Genomic DNA, 13,032 nt, shown 5'->3' on the forward strand with positions numbered 1-13,032 from the left:
GATTTTGGAGAGGAACAGGTAGAACCAACTCAGTTGTTGTGTGACAACACTTCAGCTATTGCTATATCAAAGAATCCTGTTCATCATCACAAAACCAGACACATCAACCGCAGGTTTCACTTCATAAGAGATGCTCTACAAAATGGTGAGATTGATTTGCTATATTGCAAAACAGAAGTGCAGCTTGCTGACATTTTCACCAAGCCATTAGCAAGAGACAGATTTGAGTATTTGAGGAAGGCTCTAGGTGTTATTTCAGCACAACACCTAGAAGGGAGTGTTGGTGTATAGGTGTAGCTGCTGTGATGGAATTAGAATATGAAGGTTCTATTCTTGTTAGGAAGGCTGCCTTGGATCATAGTCCAAGTGTACAGCAGAGAATGTAATAGCATTTTGCCACCTGTCATTATCTTATAGGGTAATGATTGAATGGCTAGATTTAGTGATGTAATAGGGAATATCTCCTCCCTAACGGTTTTTGTCAGTGTCATGATATATACATGTTTTGGTGCTGGGCTGATACAGCTAGCATTCTTCTAAAAGCTCTCTCTCTCTCACACACAGAAATCTGACCTCTCTTTACTCAAAAGCTCTCTGCATTTTCATTGAGATTTATTACATGTTTTGATTGAATCTATATGCATGATAATGTTCTGAATATGCTAACATATAGTACATGTTTTTCCCATTTGATCAAAGTCTTGTTTATCATTTTGACATGAGACATAAAAAAAGTTGCCACTTCTCTCCCCAGATACAAAATATGGATTTTTATAACCTGTAGAAAGTCACTTCATTAATTTAATTCCTCCACTGTTGCCTGAAAGCCCTGCAGTAGTTCGCTGTTAAAACTTGACTCCCACAGATGGAATGGAGGACACAATCTTCATAATCAAAAGGTTTAGGAAAAGCATAAAACAAAGTACCAAGCTCATTATAGACTTGTAAAGCCACAATCTTCAAAACTGAAACACTCTGGATAACAGAAAAAGGATGTTCATACTCGAAAGAAACCAAAATTCAGTAAAACTTTCATCACCATTCCTAGGTTCAACTACTTTAGCTAATTAAAGTGCAAAGCTTTCAGATGAAAGGAAACCGCGAGGCAACAAAATTACACAAAGATGTTGGGCCTAGTTGCCTTGTATGTCGTCTTGAGCTTCCTGGTTGGGGGCCTAACCTTCTTGAACACCAATGGGAATTTGATCTTGGAGTTATGGAACTGCTTGGTGCTCTCCCTCTTGCAAAGTTTTGCAGGGATAGTGGCTGTCTTAATGATTTGGATGCATGGAGACCTCACCCTGTGACGAGATGCCATCTCAGTGTACATGTCTTCAACAGCACCATTGAGAGTAGTGTCCCGGTATTCCTTGTACATGTTGTGATAACCAGTTCGGCTCTGATATCGCAGCCAAATTCCGTAGTTCTTGATCGTTGTTGGACTTTTCTCAAATATCTGCAATAAGAAAATATCATATTCTTCTTCTCAACCCAAATACTGTGAATACCATAGTCAGTAAAAAACACTAGCAAACAACTCTTGCCAGTAAGACTGGAAAGAGAAAAAGAAAGTTTTTGCCAGTGACAATGTGTTCACCTGATACTGTATACACTACAATAGAAAATTCACATAATCTAATCTATACATAAAAATCTAAAATCATACATGAAAGAGAACCTTAAATCTAAAATGTAAAATCTACCCCAGAAGCTGCTTCCACCTATAAGTGCCAATCTTTCAGGAGTAAACATTATTACAAAGTGGGTAAATATTCAATTTAGCTCTTGGTTAAGCATGAACAATCAAACTAATCCTTATTTTAATTTGAATCAGGGACAGCTTAATCCACAATTGGTAAAGGAACACATTAGCAGCTCATGTTGGCTCATAGTGGAAGAGAGACGTTAACAGACAAGTAAGATGCCTACCTCATTAATGGCCAAAACTTGTCCATTGCTTTTCTTCACTTTCTTCAACTTCCTCAAAAAGTACCTAATTTAAAATAATAATAATAAAAAGAAGTTCAAATGAATGGAGGAAAACATCTGAACGAGAACCCGAAAACATAACAACAGAAATTGAAGAATTCGTGACCAATGAAAACCATGAAAGGTCCATAAAAATCATACAAAAGTTAATTTCTTTCTTTCATGGAACCTAAACTCTATACTTGTTTAACTTCTATTGGCACCATCCTGAAATCAAAGAAGATTCTAACCATATGAATTTGTTACATTGGTACGCACAGTCAAGTGTGGGCTTATTTTATGTGAGGTCATAACTCCTAAATGACCAAGAATCTAAGATTAAAAATTCATTATTTTCGTATCCCCTACATTTTTCAGGAACCAAATAAAAGATATATAGCAAATAGTACATAGAAAAGTGCTCACCAGAACTTGGATTTGGCACGGACCTCATTGGTGGCCCAGAGCTTCATACGGTAGATCTTGGGATGCTCATCTTTTTCAGAAGGGAGGGCTCTTCCCACCACCTGGTACTGATGAAACTGTTTACACAAAGCAAAACCCATCACTCTATGCTCCATAAATCCATGTTCGCAGAAAACATGAAGCTAAACACTAATTGAAAACAAAGTAAATTCACAAAACATGCACAGAGAAACGAAATGAAAGCATACAAAAGTTTCCCATGGAAACAAAAACTAACAACCGATAATGGGTTGTTGTAGCTAGATCAAGAGTATCACGGAGACTCACCCTGAAGGTAACCATTTGGGATGTGGGAGAGGCCGCTGCTGACTGCTGGCTGCTGTGTCTCCAAAAACAGGTTCTCTTCCAATGCTCTAACAAGTGAAGGTTAAAAACCCTACTTCTTCTGCTTTCTGTATGGGCCCTCAAAAGTCCAACTAAAGCCCAAAAGTTTATGGGCCAAAATAATACAACTCAAAAACAAATTTGGATTGTTTTTTTTTTTTAAGTTTTAAAGAAGTCCAAAATAAAAACGAAATAAGGGCGATAGATACAAATTCTGGAAGCTGCTGATAATTATATCATGGATTTGATTTCTTTTTCAATTTTCAGAAGGTGGTCTGGGCTAGATTTTGTTCAACTTATATGTCATTCAAGCAACAGCAACGGAGCACAGTGATTGGCCCATGAATAACTTTTTAAGGCTTCAAGCTGGTGGGCACCGTCCAATTTGATTCGGTTTAGAGCTAAACTGCGCGGTCCAATGTTACAGGGAGGCTATAGTGAGAGGTTATAATAAGGGGATCCTTAATAGCTATTGAATCCTCACATTGTAACCCTTCAACATAGTCCCTTGTATAAACATCTTAATTTGAATTTGTTTGGTTTAGGCTTTAAATATGTAACGTCAACAGAGTCTAATCCAGTGAAAAAGGGCATTGACTTGCAGACTTCGAACTCCCATGATATATTGGTAATGTATGTGAGAGAAATCTTCTTCCTTATAATTTAGATTATCGTTTAAAATAAAAATAAATAAATAACCATTTAATTTTGTGACCGGTATCCCTTCATAAGTTATCGTCCTAGTTCCCTTTCTTGACTTCTCATCGGATGGGGAAAAACTTTCCTACAAGAAACCCAACATGACCACGTGGGTCGTGACCATAAGCACACAAGCTGGTCTAACTTGTGATTTTGTGCACACAAAAACCATGACTGCAGGTCAACACATTGAAATAGTTAGAAGAAATTAGAATGGTGAGGATAAAAAAATTGTATTTCCATTCCGGTGGTCTTCCACTGAACCACGGGTCTCTCGGACGCAGATAGGTATTTGTCATGCTTGGCAAATTGCAATTAATAGTGAGAAAATTCAAGTCCTACCTATTATGAGAGAGAGACATGCGCACCTCCTACCATGTAATTACCTTTAACCAGATTCATTGGAAAGACTTGGGATTGATGGTCGTTTGATTTATGGCAAAGGAGATTTGGGGATGAGAATTTAATTGTTTTTTTATATTTGGTAAGTTTAGGCATGAGAAATCATTGTCTGGCCCATGAGAAAGTATGGGGGAAAGTCAAGTCATCTTCCTAACTTGGGTTTTGTTTTCCCTTATCATAGGAAAGTTTGGGAAAATGAACCAATATTAAATAAATATTTTTCATGATCATTTTGTCCCCATTAACAATTTAGAATTACAATATATCATTAAATGTGTTTTTTTTTATTTGATTTAATATGGGTATAATTAAAAATTTGTACAAACTTTGTTTTCTATTCCTACTCAAAACAAACATGGAAAATGAAATAAAGTGATATCTCCCGGTTACGTTCCTAGCATTACCAAATATAGGAAAGGAATCTTCATTTTCTCATCCCTTGGAAAATAATTTCCTCTCAAATTCATTCCGTGAACCAAACGGGGCCTGAAAGACATCTAAATCAGCTTATTTACTGGAGTTTATTGCTAGACATTGAAGTTTGTTCATCCATATTTATTACCCCTTGAAGGAGAAATATTTTACCTAATATAAAGACTCGTCGAACTTTGTAATCGCTTAAATTCGAGATAATATCGGTGCAACTTACGGGAAGACAGTTACTTCTTGGAAAAACATAAAACCACGACTCGCATTAAATGGGGTGGATGAAAGAATGAGAATAATTGAATTGGGAACAGATGAGTCTTGGTTTCAGTTATTCTGCAATAAGCCACCTTGCAAGGCAATATGTTGGAAATTTCTTTCTACAAAGCTGGCTCTTATGGTGAGAGCCAGCTATGGCCCCTCTAGATGTGGAATCTGGTCATTTCTTCCATCATGCAGAAGAAATTTCAAAGCATTAAAACTATGGTTGTCTCGAGATTTTATGCGGTTCATTTCTGTCAGAAATATAATTCATGACCACAACAAAACATATCCACTTTAAATGCTTGTCCCAAACTCCAAATTAACCATATACATATATACATGCATTGTGTATAAATGTTTACATTACACAGAAACGAAATTACTCAAATCTATCCAAGTTAACCATAAACTGATATATGCAGCTTGTGAAGCAGAGTTGAGATATGAGATAGAGCATCTCTAAGGGAGATGTCAAATATCAAACATCAAATTTAAATTTGATGGCTGATGTGGTAATTTGACATCTTACACAGCTTTACACCCCACCCGATATGTCAAATTAAATTATTATTTTATTACATTTTAGTGTGGATTTATTTTTAATTAAAAATAAAATATAATAAAATATTCATTTGACATCTTTCTTTTGGGATGTCAAAAATAACATATCAGCCTCCAGCTTTCATTCCACATAAGCTTTAACACATCAGTTGGAGTGATGTGAGATGTTTTTTTTAGCCATTAAATATTTATGTGACACTTTTGACATATCGGTTGGAGATACTCTTACAAAGCATCAGAATGACTATAATATTACTAGAACAAAAGTAAAGGCTAATGACCAACGGGGTCTAACCGAGTGGAAAAGTGCATTGACATGCATACCAGATATTTTAAATCTTCATGGCATCTTAGTTGTGTGTATATATGAAAAATCACCTTCATTTATACTATAAAAATATATATATGAAAAGTTAAGGCTAATTATTTTAACAAATTTGTTTTGTTACACCCAGAGCAAGCATATTCTTAGGAGGCTAATCTGGGGCCACCTTTGAATTGAGTAACCTTATCATCAACTGTGTATATAGAGATTGAAATAAAAAGTAGCTGTGGCAGCCCAAAGGGTTGACTTGTTCTTTGTTTATATACACACACTATAATCTTTTTGTTTTAAGTTTCTTGCACCTAAAAATTGACCAGTCTTTTTGTTTTATAATCTATATTCAATATCAGGAACCAACGACCTGCATACAAAATAATATTTATAGTCCAAAGAGTGATAAGGAATTAGGATAAACAAAAACAAATGGAGAAAAAAGGGCAACAAAGATTTATAAATTCATGTGCAAACTCACACACAGCTGGGCCTTCCAAAATGAAGAATCTGTGAGCAATAAACTCAAGACTCTCAAACCAGCCGTTTGAGTAAACTCTCTAGTCTTAAACAATGAAATTAGATTCGGTCATAGAATATCAGCCTCCCTCCAAATCCCCTATTTGCATAAAGACACTCATAAAGTGATCATGAATGAATGATTCACTCAATTAAACTAACAGATCAGAAGGCAACAAGAACACCAGGAAATATAAAATTTGAAAAAATGCACTGATAAGATTGCTTGTTTGATCAATACAGATTATGACCCTGTCTAGCTATCAATATGTAATCACTTGAACTTGAGAAAAATATAAAATGAAAAAACAATGAATCTAATTTCTGTGCGTTACCTCAGATCCTTGTAGAGAGGAAAAACTAAAAATAAAAAAATAAAAAAAGAGAGAAAAAAAAAATTGTTTACAGTTTTTCACCTCCTCCTGATCTTCCAACAAAATATTGTTAAACATCAGCACATTTCATTGGTACATATCCTAGCCTAGACTTCTTTGTGTCATAGAGGATGTGAAAATTCTGCTGCTGATAGTTACCAATGATTGAAAGACCAGATTTTGGAGTTCCTAGCACTGCCAAGCAAACAACCTCTTGCGGATCGATCTGGATGAAGTAATTCTCAACTGGGAAATCCCAAACTGCTCCATCAGCAAACAGAATTGCAAATTCTGGAAGCACTATCTTCTCAACACCAGACACATTGTAACAAGGATCTAAAAATGGGAAGTCTTTTACAACTGGATAGCCTTTAACCTTCTTTGAAAATGCCTCCTTGATAATCTGGTATGCAGGATCTGCAAAATAACTCAGTGTGGTGCCAGAATCAATGATTGTGCCTCCAGCACCTTCTGGTGTCAAATTCCAAGTCTCCTCTGGTATGTCAACCACTTCCCCTCCAACCATGATGGATTTTATCTGGACATAGTAAAATGTATCAGCAGGGTTTTCTTTGCCTCCAACCAATGAGGTGTAGCTCAACTTTGGGTGGCTCAAGAGCTCCTTGTCCTCCCCAAAAATCAACTTGCTGCTAACATTGGTGTCACTATTTCTATCTACCAGACAGTATGAGAATGAATGGCCATAAAGTGATTGAAGCTGAGAGGCAAAGGAGAGAGGCCCTCTCCCAAGTCCTAACAATCCTGCAGCCCCATGAAACAGGCCTCTATTCCAATGGCCACATCCAAACATCACATTCTCCACTCTTTTAAAGTCTGTCTTCCCAGTATGTGATGTGAGATTAACAGTAAAGGTTTCAAGGGAAAAATCCCCAGTGGTATTGGAACTGTCCCCATACCAGTAGAAATAGGGACATGTTTGGTTCTCAGCCTTGCAAGGCTGAGGAGGATCCGGGGACGAAACCAATCGACACCGCGGATCCTGGCAGCTTATGTCTCGAAAAGAGGTGGAATCTTTAGGATCATAATGTGGTCCATCTTGCTCAAAACAAGCATAGCAAGGTGCACATTGAACCCAATTAAGATCACTACCAGTATCAAGTATCAAAGAGAAGTGTTTAGGAGGTGTACCAATAAAAACATCCATGAAGTACTCTCCAGAACCGAGACTGACCCCGGACTTCAAAGTCGCCTGAAGCTGACCGGAAAGCTCGCTTGTATAAGACTCCGGCGAGGCTGCCGGAGCAACAACTGGCTTGAATTCGTGGACCTTCTTGTCTTTCTGTAGCCTTGAAATGGTATTTTGATTCTTTTTCTCAACAATCCTTGTGTGGAGGGTCTGAATTCTGACCAAGTCTCTGACTGTGGACTCAATCACAGAACTCTTACGCTCGGATTCTCTGTTCTGTGACCTGTGCCTCAGGTGGAGCTTCACAGATTGTTTATGGGTTCTCATTTTTGTCACAGAATCATCAGCTACTTCATCCTCGTCGTCGTCAGATTCTTCATTATCGGACACTGCTTTTTCCATGGTTGAATCTGATTGCTTGGTTTTCCTTGAGCTGCTGAGGCTACATCCAGTGTGGGATGAGGAGGAGACAGCATTGAAGCTCATATGCTCTGGCACTTCCATGCCAGCGAGAGTGGAGCCATTAGGAGTTTGATTGTTGTGGTTGTGAATTCCAGCAATCGCTACTAGAGTGCAGGAGAAGATTACAAGGAGAACCAGTATGAGAGAAGCCTTAACAACCATTCTGATCGTCTCTTCTTGTTTGAAAATCCTACATGAAGAAAATTTTAGAAGAAGAAAAAACTGGAAACGAACCCGAAAGCTTGAAACTTTACTGAAATTTCAAGGCTTTATGTGAAAAAATCAGAACTCAGAATTCTCAAGTGGTTGTGACAAGAAAAACCCAGAAACAGAACAATTAGAAAGGACTTGAATTCCAACCACAAGGAAAACAAATTGGAAAATAAATGAAAACGAAAGCAGGGGAGTTTATAAGCACAGGAGACAAAAACACAGAACCCAGAAACAGAAACTTCAATTAAAGCTTAAAAAAGCAGAGACAGCTTCTAGGAAACGGAAAGAAATTGAAAGAATACAGAGTTATGCAGGTGAAAATGTGTATATAGGGGAGATGGAACATATTTATTGAAGAGAGAAGACTCAGTTAAAGAAAGAAAGGAAGAGGCAAGTGTTGGGTTGTGAGGAGAGTCTCTGTGTCTTTCTCAGCTTAGCATCAATGTCAAAGAGTTTGAATTTTTTTTTTGTTTTCATAAGGGTTGGAGTTGAAAACGCGGTTTCGAAATAAAAGAAAGAACAGAGAGGCTGTGAATTGCGTTTTAATATAAAATTATATTAAAATGTTGTCTGTGTGGTCTGTTCTGTAAAAGTGCTTACCTGGTCTTCATCTTGTTCTGCTTCTTCCTCTCTGTTTCCTGCTTCATTGGCTTACGGCACTGTGACTGCCATATATACCGTTATACTTTCACACTAAGCCGCTACATGAACATCAGACTGCCTCTCTCTCTCTCAAATAGTTTTTAGTTTACTTGGTAAAACTACTCTTTCGTCTTGGTTTGGACTTTGGTTTACTTTTCTTATAGTTAAGGAAATAACTGGTTTACAATATTGTTTTATATTACATAGTAAAAGCCATATAAATTACGGAAAGTTTGAAAAGTAAATACCGAATGCGAAGTATTTTATTTGTTAACTTTAAAGAAATAATGACATGTTTTTTTGTTTTGTGAGAAAAATAACATGTTTACTTGTAAGGAATGTGGAAATTCATGAATCGGGAAACTTAATAATAAGAGAAAGTAAATTCATGAAAAATAAGGAATTGAAATCATTCCAATACTCATGTGTTAGTAAGAGACACAGAAGAAGAAGGAATTGGAATAACTTTTTATACCTATCACATTAATATATATATTTTTTAATTATCAAACATTAACTTAAACTAATTTTATACAAGCAATATTTAGGAACGAGGAACGCAACACAATACGTCAAGTAAAGGTTTATTGGATGATTTTCGTGTTCTCCCAATCATTCCAATACCCAAGTGTAACGATTTATGTTAGGTGATCTTTATATTATTTTTTGACTTAAATGTCAAAATGGTCCCTGTGTTTTACTTCATCGGCCAATTTAATCCCCGTGTTATCAATTTGGCCAATTTAATCCATGTGTTTGTATATGTTAGCATATGTGATCCTTTTTGCCAAAATTTTGTTAAAACTGGAAAAAAAAATATTTTAAATTAATTTAAAAAACTGTAATTAATTATTACATATCCAAATTCAATCTAAAAATGGAATTAAAAAAAGTTTTGCCTCCCCAAATTTCACGCTTAGAACTCAACCATCTCCCAAACCCATAGCCACTCTCACTACACCCACTTCAACCCCAAAAAATACACATTGTGTGCCGGTAGTGGAGAAGGAAGATGATTGCGACAAGAAAATACGATTGACTATCACTTTCTTTGCTAGAGGATACAAGAACATCGCTTTTAATAATTAAGTTTTTATTATTATTTGAATTTGAATATTTGTAATTAATTTAAATATTTTTTTTCTTCAGTTTCAATTGAATTTTGACAAGAAGGACCACATTTGCTAAAATATATAAACACATAGACTAAATTGGCCAAATTAATAACACGAAGACTAAATTGACCGATAAAGTAAAACACAGGAACCATTTCGACATTTAAACCTTATTTTTTTGGTTATAGATTCATATTTCATTAGGAACAAAAGACAGAGAATCATTTTATTATGCGTGAAGTTCTCGAAAGTCAATGCACACTTTAGATGGCGGAAAACTTTTCCTATCGTTATTTTAAATTCACTCGTCATTGTCAGATGTATAGTGAAGTCAAAACTTGTTTTCTTTTTTCTTCTCCTTTGGCGTACCCTAAAATATTGTTCAGAAGGCACGTATACTCAGCAGGCATCACCATTTCGATCAGATATGGTCATTCAATCATGCAAATGCTCAAGACCCTTTTTCAAGCAGCCTAATTAATCTATTAATACTATTATTCTAACTAAGCATGCTTAACTTTGATCTGACTGACTAAAGGTACATGATTTTTTATTTTTTTTTTTCACTTTTGCCATTTGGATTTTGAACCCGTGACTACAGTAAAGACATGGTAAAAATTGTTAAAGAATGTAATATTTCACGTCGAATACTTGACTAAATATACTACAACATATATGTAGTTAAATTGAGGACAATCTCGATGTTGGTAAAGTGAACTTTTCTCTGTTTGACCGTTTTATTTAGTTTATTTGTCAAATTTGAACATTTTCTTGATTGAACTTGTATATTTTTCTTTTTAATTTGGTCATATGCTGACGAGTTGCTTTGGGTCTTTTAGAAATGAAGTCACCAAGCAGGAAGGGGCATAAACAGGGGAATGAATCAATTAGAGTATGACGTAGGTATCTAAACAAATATCAGACAGGAAATGAAAGCCTTGACTTATTACCTAACCAGCTCTTAGCCAAATAGTAAAAGCAGGAATCTAGGATAACACCATTTATGTGGTTTGGGGCTTGTGGTTTATGTTATGGTCTTCCAATTTGCACAAGGCAAATTAAATTAACGATAACTTAATCTGAAAGTGATTCGAGATGAATTAGTTGTAATATGTGACGGTGTTTTGATACCGTTGAATATTCTTTTCTCATGAAAGTTGCTTCAAATTATTCGTACTACTATTGCTTGGATAGAAAATACATATGTATAGAGTGTGACATTTATATGGAGAATTTTTTATTTTTTTTAATTTTTAATACAAAGGAGGAAAAGAGATAGGGTCTGTATTCAAAGTTCAAACAATATTTGTCAAAAATGGATGTATATAATGTTTCTTTTTTTCTTTTTAATATGGCATGAATATTCATACTATCCATGCTCATTATCACTCGAGTTACAAATCACCACTTTAATGTTTACTTACCAAAAATGGAAGAAGTCATGAATCGGAAAATTTAGATAAGGGAATCAAGGTATTGAAATCAGATCAACTACTCCCCCTTAGTTGATTCCATTTCCATTTTTTAGGGTATTTGATTAAGGATTTTAAAGTGAAATTCACGTAATTTTTTATTCTTTATGTGTTAGTAAATACGGGAAAGTCTTTTAAAAAACATGGAGAAGTCATGAATTTGAATCATTCCAATACACATGAGAAGTAGGAATTGGAATCATTCAAATACCTATTCCTGATAAGTAGACATGTCTAGTGTATTACTCTAATTCTTTTCCAGATATGATTTCCATTTTTTAATAGTTCTCGTTTCTTTTGTTTACCAAAAAGAAATAAAAATATTTCACTTTTGGTCCCTGTAGTTTGACATTTCAATAACTTTTAACGATGTAGTTTCAATTCCGTCAATTTTGCCATTGTAGTTTCATTTTTCAAGCAATTGAAGGACAATCCTATTTTTTGTCAAATTATTCTTAACTTCCGTTATCCATTCAGGGGTATTTTGGTCCTAGCCAGTCATAGCCTAGGCCACCCCAACTCCAGCACATATTACAGATGCAGCCATAAGGAAGAAGTAGGAAATGGAGAAGAAGAAATAGAGGAAGCTTTGTTGTTGAGATGCAAAAACATGGATTAGAGAAGTAGATGCAGTTTCGTCAAGCTTTATCGCGTTTTGGCCCGCCCTTTCTTTTACCCAGAGAATTCCTCGAAGCATCATTACAGATTTCTCTCTCACCACTAATACTTAGTGTTGCTTTCATGCATGATTCAACATTGCCTGTTCGGACGAACAAGCAACTCTCTGTAGATCTATTGGGTGCATATATGAAACTTGTACATTTTTAACTCCTTGATCAATGTGTTTGGATGACAACATTCTATCTTCATCTTATAGGCAAACATGCTAGCTTGAATGTGAGTCATTTTCTAGCTGTCTCAGACACCCAAATTTCAAATCATTTTTCTTTTTCTTTTTTCTTAGTTTGATTTCATCTTTTCGCTTCCACCCACCTTCCCAATTTTCAAAACCATTTTTCTTTTTCTTTTTTCTTTTTTCTAGCTTCTCTGCTTGCTTGCTTCTCCCACCTTTGTTGGGGTTGGGGCGGCCTTGGGAGGCTGTGGTCGCAGTCAGTTAAGGCTGTGTTTGCTAGCTTTTTGGGGGGGGGGGGGGAGGAGACTGTTCTTCAGTGTTGGCTGGTTGGGGAGGGGATGCGAGTTCGGACCAAAATACCCCTTAATAGATAATAAAAATTAAAATAATTTGATGGAAATTAAAATAGTTCTTGAATTGTTATAATTATAAAATTATAATGACAAAATTGACGAAATTAAAACTACATGGTCAAAAGTAGTTGAAGTGTCAAATTATAGAAACCAAAAGTGACTTTTGACTAAAATATTAACATAACTTTGAAGCTTGGTTAATGATAAAAGAGAATTAAGCATGTAGCTAAGCTAGCTTAATTTCCTCACCATGTCTACCAATAAATAAGAGAGAATGTCTGCCATTAATTTCCACATGGAATGTTCAACAAGACACCGCCCACCATGACCGCCTTGAAATATGAACACAGAAGCACAAAACAGAGAGAAACGAAGGTAGCTGGTAGAATTTGGAGCAGACAGACTTGCCGTGTTGCCGCGATATATATTAAATATA

The 13,032-nt window shown here is 35.7% G+C and overlaps 1 protein-coding gene across 1 annotated transcript; it reads right to left on the reverse strand.

Annotated features, from left to right (window-relative positions):
* Positions 940-8,639, reverse strand: LOC18783407 (protein ASPARTIC PROTEASE IN GUARD CELL 1). Its single transcript, XM_007214996.2, has 6 exons — positions 6,416-8,639; positions 5,810-5,816; positions 2,722-2,870; positions 2,395-2,510; positions 1,930-1,993; positions 940-1,456 (listed from the first exon to the last, which is right to left on the reverse strand). Exons 1-6 carry the CDS (start codon positions 8,108-8,110, stop codon positions 1,115-1,117), a joined length of 2,373 nt encoding a protein of 790 aa, XP_007215058.2. The 5' UTR covers positions 8,111-8,639; the 3' UTR covers positions 940-1,114.

This window comes from Prunus persica, chromosome G3 (genome assembly GCF_000346465.2).
Source record: "Prunus persica cultivar Lovell chromosome G3, Prunus_persica_NCBIv2, whole genome shotgun sequence".
NCBI lineage: Eukaryota > Viridiplantae > Streptophyta > Magnoliopsida > Rosales > Rosaceae > Prunus > Prunus persica.